The 14,862-nt window shown below is 42.7% G+C and overlaps 1 protein-coding gene across 2 annotated transcripts in view; it reads left to right on the plus strand.

The window, feature by feature from the left end:
* The window catches only part of ZC3H7A (zinc finger CCCH-type containing 7A), a 147,257-nt gene that overhangs the window by 42,292 nt on the left and 90,103 nt on the right, over window positions 1-14,862 (plus strand). For both annotated transcript variants that reach the window (XM_068127650.2, XM_068127651.2), the window contains exons 4-6: window positions 5,049-5,246; window positions 5,344-5,502; window positions 7,591-7,671. In XM_068127650.2, coding sequence (XP_067983751.2) covers window positions 5,049-5,246; window positions 5,344-5,502; window positions 7,591-7,671 — 438 coding nt within the window. The remainder of the gene's footprint in view (window positions 1-5,048; window positions 5,247-5,343; window positions 5,503-7,590; window positions 7,672-14,862) is intronic.

A 14,862-nucleotide genomic window follows, 5' to 3' on the forward strand; every position in this document is an offset into this window, starting at 1 on the left:
GCAACAATAATTGATGCGATGGCTCTCATACAAAAGATGCATGGCGAGAACGACACGTTCGAAGAACTATCTGACCGCATCCTTGCTGCAGCGCTTCACGCTGGTCAAGGCAGTGAGCGCATCGATGTTGTCTTTGACACATACACAGAAGAATCCATCAAAGCAGCTGAGCGTGTGAACCGCGGTTCAAATGAAGGCATCAGTTTCAGCGAGATCAGACCCGCACACAAAATCATGAACTGGCGGCGTCTCCTTGCTTGCAGCCAGACAAAGGAGAAACTGGTTGTGTTTCTGGCGGAGTCGTGGAAACATGAAACAAATCGCGAAAAGCTAGGCAACAGAACACTGTATGTCACCTGTGGTGAAAAATGTGTGGTACTGACCCGCGATAGGTGGAAGTTGGTGCAAGCACTCGAATGTAGCCATGAGGAAGCAGACACGCGTATGTTTCTCCATGCAAAGCACGCCGCTACCCACTACAAGACGATCATCTTAGTGGCAGATGACACCGACGTTCTGATCATCAGTCTTCATCTCAGCAGAACCATCGATAGTCAGCTCTTCATCAGACGAGGAACAAAGGTTCGAGTCAGAATGATCGACGTTGGAAAGTTGGCTGCGGTATTGGGGTCTGGAGTTTGCAGTGCATTGCCAGGGCTTCATGCATGGAGCGGGTGTGACACTGTGAGTGCTCTGGCTAGCCAAGGAAAGATAAAGGCTTTGAAGCTTGTGCAAGCGAATGAGCTGTATCTTCAAGCATTCACAGATCTGGGATCTTCGTGGAATGTACCAACAGACGTCTTCAATAGCATTCAGGCCTTCACGTGTCAGCTGTACGCCAAGAACACGAAGATCGTCGGTGTTAATTCGCTCCGTTATCACATGTTCTGTGCAAAGAAGGGCCAGATCGAATCTGGACAATTGCCGCCTTGTGAAGACTCCTTGATGCAGCATACGCTTAGGGCCAACTATCAGGCGGCTATCTGGCGACGCAGCCTTGAAAACCTACCAGACGTCCCAACACCATCAGCAGGACATGGTTGGGAACTCGATGATGGCGGTTCGCTCACAATCCGATGGATGGCGGGTCTACCAGCTCCAGATGTCGTCTTGAATCTCATCTCATGCACATGCAGAAGGACGTGTCGACCGTCAGATTGCTCCTGCATACTGAATGGGTTGAAGTGCACTGTTGTGTGTAAGCTGCAGGGATGCTCCAACATGGTGCAGGATGATGCTATCGTGGCTCAGGATGCCAATGACTCTGATGGCGACTGATGATTAACTTTGTGTGCACTGTATATTGTATAGCATATGTTGTTCTCTATTATAATGCAGGCCAAATTGCCTGAAAATCTTTATAGACAGATAAACGGTTTAGCAAAATGTATAATTTGGAAGATCATACCGGTGTTATTTGACTAAAACATGACATGTTCAATGATACCTCCGCTTGCTTATTAGGAATATACATCGTATGGTGTTAAAATCAGCTCCATACGTCTTTCCAAACTCTAGTAATGAATAATTAATATAATTGGCGGCCATTTTGAAATCCAAGATGGCCACCAAAGTGCAGATTTCCTATGTAACAATTTCCGCCTGCTTATTAGATATCGTATGGTGTTAAAATCCTCTCCGTACGACATTCCTAACTTGCGTTATCGTCAGAATAGATAATGCCAGCGGCGGCCTAAGTCATTTTATGCCTCTTTACATTTATTTGTTGTAAACTCGTGGTGGATGATATGTTTTAGTTTTTGAGTTATTTTTATAGACAGATAAACGGTGTAGCACAATGCATAATTTGGAAAATCATACCAGTGTTGTTTCACTAAAAAAAGTACGTCTAATAATAAAATATTGAAAAATATATGATTTTTTTTCGATAATTGATTTTTATAATAATTAATCTAAAACAAAATGCTTCATATTATTTTTTATTTAGACGGTACACATCGGACGTATATTTAGTCGTCAACCGCACATCGATAGCTAGTATAGAAGTCCAGATACACGTGCAACAATGTACCCCACCAAATGGGCATTTTCGAGCTGGGTGGTTTCAAAGATGGCGTCCATCCGGGCACTAAGCTACCGTTCTCAGATGTCCATCACACCTTTTCTGACACTTGAGACATTGGTCTAATGGAAAATCATAATGAGAATTACTCCCCCCGCCGGAGCATTCACTTCAAAATATGGCCGGTTGGCTCAAGGACTATGTCATGTGCGCTAACTCTCCGCCAAATTTCGGCCGAATCCGTCCACAACCTTTTGAGATATCCTGTTTGCAGACAGACAGACATGGGTGAAAACATGTCCTTCATCCACCTTTGGTGGTGGAGGTAAAAACCCTGTTAAGAAATGGGAACAAGGCGGAAAGGCTAAAATATGCACAACACAGAAATTGGAGTATGGAACTATGATCAAAGGTCCTTTGAACAGACATGTCGGTTTCAGTTATTTGGATCGAATCAATGACAGTATGTGAGACAACAAAAAACTGAAATGTATGCTTGAAGCCAACAATGTGACTTTCAAAATGATGTATGAATGTATGAAAAATACATTCATGTGCAAAAGACAAAAATGGACAAAAATGTTGGTTGGGAAAACCAACAAAGCACTCGAGATTGGCACCAAAATATCCCCATTGAAAGAACTCAACATCGTGAGCTTTGCAGTGGCACTGCTCGTAAAATAAAAAAAATAACAAGAAAACAACACCGCAAGAACAAATCAGCCCATACAGACAGAAACCAGGCACCACCTTGGAAACGTAGGCTGGAGGCACAAAGAGAGCAGCTGAGAAAATAACCAGTTCAAATACATCAATTTATAAGGGGAAATTGAAGCCCAAAGGATCCAAAAAATCCAGAATGAAATGAGGAGAATCCAAAAAACAAATATAAAATGGGAAATAAAGAGCTAGAAGTATTAGCTGTTGAAAGCAAACTCAAAATAGAGATTATCGCGAGAAAGATAAAAATCTATGACGAAGTCAACAAAGGAAGAAAATAGAACCTCATTTTTGAAAATACCGCATTCCAGGGAGACAGTCTTTCACCCCCCCCCCCCCGCCCCCACCCCCACTGAGAAAGATGTACTTGAAAATTTCTGGAAAGGAATGTTTGAGGATCCAATAGAACACGTAGGTGGATTGAATCCAACACTTGGAAAAAAATAAAATAAAACAACATCTAAAGGAAATACCTCCAGTGATTATTATTCTTTTTTTTTTTAAAGAAGAAAACAACAAATAGCAAAAATGCCAAACTTTGAAAGCCCAGGCCCAGATGGAATTCCAAACTTTTGGTTAAAACAACTGACTGCTCTCCGCAATAACTATGCTCGAGCATCCAACAAATTTATCCAAGTGGAGGAGACCTTTCATGAGTGACTCACAGTAGGTAACACCTTCCTCATCCTAAAGTCTGAAGAGACCCAACTACCTCAAGTATAGACCAATACAACCTGTCTGCCAACAACGTATAAACTCCTGATGGGAATAATCACAGAAATGATATACCATCACCTAACACCAGAAAGGATATAAAAGAGGATGCTATGGAATGATAGACCATCTTGTACTAAACAAGGCTATACTCGAAAATTTCAATACAAGAACAAAATTATCCACAGCATGGATTGACTCCCAAAAAGCTTTTCATAGTGTCCCACATTCATTGATGATACAATCAATGCATTTGTACAAGATCAATCTGCAAATAATCAAACTGATAGAGAAAGCAATGGAGCTTTGGAATACCACATTGATATCACAGCACTTGGAAGGAAAGATCGAAATACCAGGAGGGAAGGTACATCGAGGAATAGTCCAGGGAGACAGTCTTTCACCCCTCCTGTTTTGCCTGACCCAGGACCCACTGAGAAACCTCATTAATGAGCAAGGACACGGATACACCCAGACATCAAATAAGAGAATGTCCAAAGAGACAAAAATGTGACACATCTACTTTACATGGATGATTTAAAAATCTTTGCACCAAATGATGAAAAATTGGCAGAACAACTCAAATTAGTAAAACGGTACTCCGACGACATTCATATGGAATTTGGCCTGGATACGTGTGCCAAGTGCACATTCATACAAGGTAGAACAACACAGACAACGTAAAAATTGACACATATACAACAATACAGGAGCTAGACAATTACCTCAGAGTAGAAGAGGGCCACCAAATATGTCACAAACAAATACGCAAAACGATTACCCAAGAATACCTGATTACCAAAGAATACCTGATTACCAAAGAATACCTGATTACCAAAGAATACCTGATTACCAAAGAATACCCGATCAAGAAAACATGCCGATCTCCAAGGAACGAAATTGCTTCTGTACACCGCCCTTGAGACATGGTTTGCAAGCCACCGTCTACAATTCCAATAGAAGAGACATAATTACTCTTTTATGGAAAATGTTTTTCGAGTTTGTTTTATCCTCAAAAATAGACCATAGTGAACATATTCATGTTAAAAAGATTGGCCTTTAAAACCTAACCTTATGAAGGGAGACAAACATCTGTACAGACACCCAAACTTTCATTGTGTTTTAGATGATAGATTGCTTTAAATATATGTAATCTGACAGGACGGTGCAGAGGCCAATGTCGCGTTGTGCTGTCGAGTTGGGTTTGATGACCCGACTATAAACTATCGGGTTGGTTCTTACAAGCAGGGCGTTGTATTGAGTAGGCCATCATTCAGCTCGATCTTAAATTAGGGACCCTTCTTCTAGCATTAATTGAATCCCATGGTGTTGCACAAAGTGTAGCTCGTCATCATAGGCACCCTGGATAAATTCCAAATTCCTGCCACCTTAAGTCGGATTAACCTTAAGCCAGCTGGTTAATGAAATGCAGGCAAAAACTTTCTCTGGCCATCCCGATAATAAGATAGGAATTATTGGGCTGTTAAAGAAGCAGTGGTATTGGTAGTTTGTGTAAAATTTTGAGGGGTTTTATTGCCATAAAATGTTGTCTTTTTGGTTTTTTTTATCGTGTTTTTTTTAAATCTTTCAGGCTTTCATGCGTCACTTGCTGTCTCTGCTTTGGCGGGAAGCTGACTTCTTGTATTGTGGAGATCAACCATTGCAGGCTCTATCCCAGTACCAAGAGGCACTGCAACTTCTGGACTACATGGCAAGCGAGGACATCGTGTGTCCGTCTTCAGTGAATGAGAAGCTGCATGCCAACCGTGCAGCTTGCTACCTCCACTTGGTGTGACACTTTGCTCTCTTTCCTTTCCTGCAAATTTGGTGCTCATGTTGCCGTTTTTTTTCTGCACCCAATTTGCTTACTTCTCTTATTCTCTCAGAATAATCCCACAGAAGTACTCGGTGAGGCCACAGAGGCTCTGCAGAAAAATTCGAGGAATGTACGAGCACTGTACCGCAAGGCCTGGGCACTTAGTGCACTGCAGAACCACAAAGAGGCCTATGATAATATTGTAGGTTGTGCCTTGCTCCTTCCACAGGTCAGCATTCCCTCTTCTTGCCAATGCTGAGTATTCTACCTAAAGGATTTCTATTGACTTGTGGGTTAGTGAGAAGGGGACCAGCTTGAATCTACTTTTCTTCCACCTGCTTTTCACAGATCTTTCAGTCTTTCAGCAGGGCCCCAATAATGTTCCTCTTTTGATCACCCCATTTATTCTTGAATGACCATACCTTTTTGTTGGTTAACTAAAATGCTCAACCTACACATGAAACCTGGTGCTTGTATCAAACAAATGCTATTCTGTAAGAACGTTGTTGAAGAGGTATTGTTGTAGAGGTATTGTTGTACACATCACTTTCAATACTATTTAGATTCATGCTTTCACTTTTAAATAAGTGTAGAAAGAGGGTACTTTGTACATAGAAATCTACACTTGTAAACTGATAGAAGCAGCAGCTTTAGACTGACAGAGGATAGAAGAGGAGCAGTGAAATTGTGGGTTGAGGCAGAAAGGATGGGTGGTGGGGGAGTGGATCAGCAAGAGCAGAAGAGACCAGGCAGGGGTGAGTAAGGGAGAGAACATGATGTGACAAAAAGCAGGGCATATGTTCCACACTTGAGATGGAGGTACCAATGAGTGGAGGTGAGTGGTCAGTTTGGAATTGGGATGTGGGGTTCTGGAGGCTCACATGGACTGGGGGAGCACTGGGGGATGAAATGTTGAGTAAGGCAAAATAAAACTGAGTCCACCAATCTTTCTTAGGAGGGCCAATAGCAGAACTTAGGGCTCGGCCTCCTGCCAAGAGATTCTAATAATGCTCAGAGCTTCAGACTATCACCGCTGGCGGAGTAATATGGGACGCAGCTGCACCGATCCAGAGTGGGAGGAAGGGTTCAAAAGCTGATTCTTGGGGAGGGCCAGTGAGAGACATTGAATTTTCCTGCACTGAAAGATGTTTGAGCTTGCAGCCAAATTAGTTTTCTTTTTTCACATTTGCAGAGATGGATGCTGAAACAGCCTGCCTCTTATATGTGCTGTACTGTTCCACACATTGTGGAATCCTCAGAAAAGTAGTACAGAGGATTTTGTCAGAGAAGCAGAGAGGTCAATGTAAACCAAGTGTAAGGTCTGTCATAAAATGTTGCTTTGCAGGACATCAGCTTCAATAAACGGACCCATTGTTGGTGCTCCGAGTGAAAATCCGGAAAAAAGCCCTTGAATACCACTTGCAAGCAGCTATGATGCAAAGAATATCTATATTGTGATGTATCCAGAGTGATGGCCTTGATCTCTTGTTTGAGATTTACTACATCGTTGGGCAAAAGGAAGCAACCTTTCCATGTTAGAATAGCTGGGGTAGAAGCCGAACAGATCAGAAAGTTGGAGAAGAGACAGTACCTGGGGTCTGCAGTAATGATATGCAGTATTGTATTCCAACCCTTTGCTTATGATGGCGAATAGGCTGATTGGGTCATCGTGAATCAGAATTGGAACCATTCTTGTGAATCGATGTGACATGAGTAACTTTCTGGATTTCAATCAGGTGACAATGTGAGATAGGCCTGGAGAAGAGTGAAGAAAGAAGAGAGGATAGGGCTGAAGCAGTTATTGAGGATTGCAATGCCATTTCTGTTGCCTCATGTTTTAGAGGGGGTATTAAGATTTACTTGAAACTTCTCAACCTACTTGGGAGAGAAATCTACGTCCTACAGAGAGTGATCCGTGATGGGGAAGAGAGTGATTGGGAACCTTGGCCTTTTCAGTTTCAACTAAATTACGCTCACTTTTTTTTTTCTAGAGCAGTTTCCATAATTGCTCAATACTTTTGGAGTGAAGGTCGAGAAAGGGAAGCCATGAAGCTTTGGAGTGTGATGAGATTTGATTGGTTTAACTGCAGGTGAATGCGATTTTGAATGAGTGAGGACGGGGCAGGGGATTTCAAGGACAGGAGAAGGAATTTTGGGAAAAACCAAGTGGCCAGTTTTTGTACTTAAATATTTGGTTTCTAAGTGAGTGGTTTCTAACTTCTTCAGTAAGAAGCCAGTGCTTGTGAAATACATTAAAATGTTGACCTATTATTAATAAAGTTCCTGCTTTCCCTGATTGTCTAAAATATTTCCCCAGGACACTAGTGTGGTTCAGCTTATGCATGAAGTATCTCAGAAACTTGGTAAGCGGATGCGGAAGACTTACCATAGTACACAGGCAAGTCTGTTTATTTTTATCCCTTTTCTTGCACATTTCATTCTGTGTACTTTTGCATTTATATAAAATATAATAAAAATTGTATGCACTTTTAATCGTGACGTTTTGAAGCATCCAAATGCATTTTTTATGCACAGCATGTTGTTGAAGCCAAGTGTGCCCATAAACTGATGGGAAAATTGGACGGAGTAGTTAGAGTTGTGTGCGTCAACATGCACCCAAAATTTAATTTGTTTTATATATGTCTTTGGGGTGGTCTCATTGATCAAGTGAATGAATGAATGAATGGTCGTTTTAAGGCCATTTTCCCCGCTAGAGGGGGTTAGCCTGGCGGGCCCCATGACGATCATGGTTCCCTGTTTGAGGCAATGTTTTTATGGCCGGATGCCCTTCCTGACACCAACCCTTGGTCACGCTCTCCGATGCGCAGGGATATGGTGTACCTATTCTAAATCGGGGTACACACCGGGATCATTCATCCCAGCAAGCTGGTACTCAATATGCCGACCTCGGAAGGATGACAGGCTGAGTCAACCCCCCTGGCATTAATTCGGCGATCGACTGGGATTCAAACTCAGGATCCTAGGATCCCAAGCCAGCACCCTAACCGCTAAGCCAACACCAGGCTCAAGTACAGTACAAGCACCCACCCCTCCAAAAGGCACCTGCATTGCTCTTCCTTTCCCCCACCCCAAACTTCACTTGTATTGAATAAATTGTCCCTGAGTGAAATTGTGCTGTGCTGTCTGGTTGCTCATAGGTTGGTGAGCTCACTTGTATTCTCTTTATTCTGGATTTGATTCCGGACCTGACGAGAAACTTGTCACCACGGTGCTTTGCACGCAGCGCAGTCCACTCGTCCTCCTTTGAAGAGGATATTATGTAGAGGGTATTTTGTGTTGGCATACACTTGTGGATATTATAGATCCCACTAATCTTTTCAAAAGGTTTGGTCCATTTATGCCAGCACCCTGACCAAGTTCTAAATTATTGCCAGAGTCGATGATGGGGTCGAGGTGGGGTGTGGATACTGCATCAGTAACAGAGCTATGCTCCCAGGAGTTGTGCAAACCCACAGTCAGCTCTATTTGCATGAATCAGTTGAAATAACTTTTCGATTTATTACCCTGCGCACGGGAGCGAATTGCGGGGTTAGGCAATTGGTCAAATTCTGTCTGTCCATCTATCTTGTCAGTTTGTGATCGAGGAACAATATATTTAAATGGAATGTTATATTTTGAACACGAATTGGAACGTTAATAAAATGGCAAGTCTGTCTTTTTAATGTACCTTTGCTTAGAATTCGTCTTGATTTCACATGTGCAGAGAGGAGTGACAATATATTTTTACTCTGCCTGCCTGGCAGTCTAAGAAAACGGAAAATCGTTCCAAACAGGAAACGTACTGTTTATAATGTCGTTATAAGGGACATAAATAACAGGCACGAATAACTAATGTAAGGTGTTAGATAGGGTGGTATAAGAGCCGCTGGGAAAATAGTGGTAAAACCCGGACGGTCTTTATTTATACACCTTTAACCCTTTCTTTTTTTTTCTTTTTTTTCTTTTTGTATACAATATCGAGGCTCGTGTAAGAGCTAACATTGATCACAAAAAGACAAACTGACACATACAACATATGATAAAGGGAGTCGGAGACAAGATGGGGAGATCTGTGGGAGGGAGATGGAGAGGGCTTGGGGGGAGGAGGCATGGGAAAGGAGGGGGGGGGGGGGTAAGAGAGGTAAAAAAAAATACACGTGGACACTGTTAGGACTTCCTGGAAAGAAGTCAGTATTTAAAAAAAGTGGATCTGGGGTGAATTTACAGGGGTAGAAAAGATCAAGGTTTTGGATGGGGGAAGATGAGAGATGGAGGTGAACAGCTGTTTGAAAGACCTGGAGGGTGGAGTGGGATTGTAGAGAGTGAGGGAGTTCATTCCAGAGGCGGGAGAAAACAGGAGTGAAGGTGAGCAGAGTGTCTTGATTTTGGCAGTTTACCACAAGAGGGTTGCAGGCAGATCTTGTGCGACCTGTAGGAATATTTGGGGGACAGAGCTGGGGGAGCAAGGCCGGAGAGGAGTCGGTAGAAGACAGAAAGACCACCAACCTGCCTGCGTGAGTGAGTGAAAGGCCCTTGGAGTTAGCTTCATCGCGGGAGATTCCAATGATTCTGAAAGCTTTGGCTTCAACAGCGTGAAGCTGTTGTGAAGCTAGTTGTGAGGCAGGAGCACCGGTCCAGGAGGGAGAACAGTATTCCATTGACCTGCAGATGAAAGCCTCGTTTGTGGTGAGGAGCTCAGGTGTGCCAAGGAATTACTTCGCACGATGGAGGATGCCCACTGCCCAGTCAGCGACTGGCTTTAGAGGCCAGCTTGGAAATGTGGTTTTCCCAGGAAAGATCATGGCAGATAGTGAGACCCAAAAGCTTGAGTTACAGAACTTCTTGGAGAGGATTGTTCAGAAAGTAGATGGGAGAACAGGAGTTCAGAACGATATTTTCGGAGAGACATAGTAAAAGTGTGAGATTTGTCAGGATTGAAAGACATGTTGCACTTGTTTGACCAGTCTGTGATTTTGTCCAGGTCTGCAGAGAGTGAGGAGGCTGCAGACTGCCGATCTGAGTGATGAGGTATGGGGCGGCAGAGAGTGGAGTCATCAGCAAAGAGATAGAGCGGATTTTCCAGAGAGTCGGAGAGATCATTGATGAAGACCAGAAAAAGCACAGGGCCCAGAACACTGCCTTGGGGAACTCCAGCCTGAACAGGAAGGGGAGATGAGAGAAAAACATTCAGGGCACATGTTGACTGCAACCAGAGAGGAAGTCCACAAGCCATGCATGGAGATTTCCATGGATACCATAGGAGGAGAGTTTGGTGAGCAGAGCGGGGTGCCAGACCATATTGAAGGCATGTGATATGTCAAGAGAGACAGGTCTGATTTCCTGTTTGGCTTTTAAGGACCTCCATCCATTGTTGAGACAGCAGAAGCAACATGTCCAGAGTAGAATGACCTGGTCTGAATCCAAATTGATGATCCGAGATCAAGCCGTTGGAGAAGAGGAAGGATTTGATGTCAGAAGCGATGATTGATTCCATGACCTTGCTGATTATTGGGAGCAGGCTGATTGGTCTTTTGTTGCAAGGATCTGTTTTTGCACCTTTTTGTGTAAAGCGGTAATGTTGGCTGATTTCCAAGGATATGGCAGATGACCTTGAGCAAAATAGTCAGGTTCACAATGTTTTTTCGTTCAAAATCATGGTAGATTAGCAAACCTATACATTTTTGGAAACGTTATTGCATGGAAAATCTGAAAATCAATGTTTACATTTGCCAATTCGATTCGACCAATTCGACCAATTCCATTCGACCAATTCGACCAATCGCTTCGATCGACCATTCGACCAATTCGATTCGATTCGATTCATCGAATTCGATTCGTTCGACCAATTCGATTTGCCAATCAATTTGACCGACCTTTGCTTGTGTGGAACGGACTGTGAAAACGATGCGGACTATATTGTCGGATACGACACACAGGACAGTGATGACGAACTCTAAATGGCATATTCTGTAATCGTGTATGTTTGATGCCATTGACTGCCTGTGTATATTTTGTCATTGACTGCCTGTGTAGATGTGAAGTTATACTGACTGCATGTGTATATATGATTTTGCTGACTGCCTGTGTATGTTTGGTGATATGAATTATTGTGACACATTTTGATGTTATTAACTGCCTGTACAAAATGATAACATGTATTTGATTATGCAACTTATCGCGAATATAAAGACAGTATTTTGCAATTCAAAACCTTTGATTCGTGTCTTACCATTCCCCATAGCACTAATTTGATACTTTCATTGGATTCCTTGTCCCTGAAAATATAGGTTTAGTATATTTTTAAAAGTTTTTAGGGTAATTAGAGGCAGAAATAGTACAAAATATGTATTTTACAGTGGCCATTTTGAAAATCCAAAATGGCCGCCATACAGGTATCTCTCCAAATGTAAACATTGATTTTTAGTTTCCGTATGCTATAACCTTTCCAAAAATGTATAGGTTTGCTAATCTACCATGATTTTGAACGAAATATAATTTATTGACATAGTGAACCTGACTAAAAGGGAGGGTGAAGAGAACAAAGAGAGGGTGAGATAGAGCGGCAGAGCAGGATTTTAGGATCTTTAAACCTTTATTCAAATTTAATTATATACTTCAAGACTGTATAACACAAATCGCCTTCATCATACCTCCAAGAACCATGCAATATATCGATATTATAACATGAGAGGGCATGGCATGTGTTTTGGGTTCAAGAAGATTCGGCTTTTATGGGTATGTACCATCATCTCCATCAACTCGACTGTTATCGCCATCATAAATATTGTCATCACATTATTGGATCAAGTTTATCATTGTAATTAAAGGTAATTTTAATGATCTTGTTAACTCAACTTGATCACAAAAAAGGTGCAAAAACAGATCCCAGCAACTACAGACCAATCAGCCTTCTCCCAATTATCAGCAAAGTCATGGAATCCATCATTGCTTCAGATATTAAATCTTTCCTCTTCTCCAATGGCTTGATCTCTGATCATCAATTTGGTTTCAGACCTGGTCACTCTACTCTGGACATGCTGCTTCTGCTTTCTCAACAATGGATGGAGGTCCTCAACGCCAAACAGGAAATTAGAGCTGTCTCCCTTGACATTTCACGTGCCTTCGATACGGTCTGGCACCCTGCTCTGCTCTCCAAACTCTCCTCCTTTGGTATCCATGGAAATCTCCACGCATGGCTGGCGGACTTCCTCTCTGGTCGTAGTCAACGTGTGGCCCTGAATGGGTTTCTCTCATCTCCTCTTCCTGTTCAGGCTGGAGTTCCCCAAGGTAGTGTTCTGGGCCCTGTGCTTTTTCTGGTCTTCATCAATGATCTCTCTGACTCTCTTGAAAATCCTCTCTATCTCTTTGCTGACGACTCTACTCTCTGTCGCTCCATTCCTCATCCCTCAGATCGGCAGTCTGCAGCCTCCTCACTCTCTGCAGACCTGGACAAAATCACAGACTGGTCAAACAAGTGGAACATGTCTTTCAATCCTGACAAATCTCACACTCTTACAATGTCTCTCCGAAAGGACCGACTGGACAACCCTCCCATCTACTTTCTCAACAATCCTCTCCAAGAAGTTCTGTCGCTCAAGCTTTTGGGTCTCACTATCTGCCATGATCTTTCTTGGGAAAACCACATTTCCAAGCTGGCCTCCAAAGCCAGTCGCCGACTGGGCATCCTCCGTCGTGCGAAGTCCTTCCTTGGCACACCTGAGCTCCTCACCACATACAAGGCTTTCATCCGCAGCTCAATGGAATACTGTTCCCCCCTCTGGGCTGGTGCTCCTGCCTCACACCTTGCTCGGCTTCACGCTGTTGAGGCCAAAGCTTTCAGAATCATTGGAATCTCCTGCGATGTAGTCAACGCCGAGGGCCTTTCACTCACTCACCGCAGGCAGGTTGGTGGTCTTTCTGTCTTCTACCGACTCCTCTCCGGCCTTGCTCCCCCAGCTCTCTGTGTGCTCTGTCCCCCCAATATTCCTTCAGGTCGCACAAGATCTGCCTGCAACCCTCTTCTGGTTAAACTGCCAAAGTCTAGGCTCTCTGCTCACCTTCACTCTTTCATTCCCCTTTTCTCCTGCCTCTGGAACAAACTCCCCCACTCCCTTCAATCCCACTCCTCCCTCCAGGTCTTTAAAACAGCTGTTCACCACCATCTCTTATCTTCCCTCATCGAAAACCTTGATCTTTTCTACCCCCGGTAATTCACCCCAGAGTCCTTGCAGTGTTCATATGTTTTAATCCTCTCCCACCTCCCCCCAAGTCCTCCCGATGTCCCTGCTCTCAAATGTTGTGTTTGTGTCCTTCCCCCTCTCTTTTGTGTCCTTCCCCCTCTCTCCCCATCTTGTCTACCGCTCCCCTTGTTTTTTGTGTTTTGTGTGTCGGTTTGTCTTTTTGTGTGATTAATGTTAGCTCTTTCACGAGCCTCGATCTTGTATACAAAAAAAAAAAAAAAAAAAAAAAAACTCAAGAAAATAAACTTTATTTTTTGTTCTTCATCCAGGAAAATAAGCCTGGTGGTGGCTTAACCTGTTGTGCCGTTATATAACATCAGGTGGGTTGCCTCAGCCTTTCTTCCTTCCGAGGTCGGCAAAATCAGTACCAGCTTAGTGGAAACGGGGCACTGCATCAGTAGCACAGCCGTGATCCCAGCAATGCTGCAATTAGCAGCCAGAGGCTGCCTACGGAATAATAATAATAGCTCAAGAAAAAAAACTTCATTTTATGTACTCAATGCTGGAAAATAATACTTTGTTTTATGCTATAAGTACTCTTTTAGTCATGAAAATAAATAGCTCAAAAACAATGCACAAACATATTAATTAAGGGTACAGTTTGGACAAATTTTAAAGTAGAAGTCCCTCACCCTATTTTACCCATTACCCCCGAAGTTTGCGGATTTTGGTTCACGGGAATTTTCAAGAATGTAACACCCGCGAACAGCAAGGCCCTCCTGTATATATTTGTGCAATGCACGGGGTATCGTGTTCTATGAACTCTTTAGTTTTTATTATTTTTAACAATCTTGTGGCTCATAGAAGACCAAAGTTTGATTTGCAGGAAGTTTTACCGAATTTTTTTTTTTTTTAAACTGCATATTACAAAAACATTTGTTGGATTTCATTTGGGCATCGTCATACGGGTTCCTTGTTCGTATGTGGGGTTAGTCTGTGTTGTTCCCAATTCGTCTTTTTAGGATGTTTTGACCCTGAGTTAAACTTCGATATACCAGTATTGTATTAATTTGTCTCTTCTCAATCTTCTTGTTACCTTCACCAGAGGAGAGTGTATTGCATTTGAGTCCATTTGTTTGTTTGTCTGTTTGTCCGCACAAAATAAATGTGATTTTCTCTGAAACCGTTGGTCAGATTGATAGTAATTTTTCACCATACATGCACCTCCTCCTGTATAATTCTTTTTAATGATAATTATGACGTCATATGTCACGTGGTATGGGCGACATCTTGGAAAACCCGAAAAACTTTGCACCGCCATCTCTATGAAAGCACTGTATAGAAAAAATTGAGACATGGGTCATTGTAAAGAACTTTCCATGGGGAATAAAATATGTTAATGATGATGT

The sequence above is a fragment of the Myxine glutinosa genome, chromosome 10 (assembly GCF_964187855.1).
Source record: "Myxine glutinosa chromosome 10, kmMyxGlut1.1, whole genome shotgun sequence".
Taxonomy (NCBI): domain Eukaryota; kingdom Metazoa; phylum Chordata; class Myxini; order Myxiniformes; family Myxinidae; genus Myxine; species Myxine glutinosa.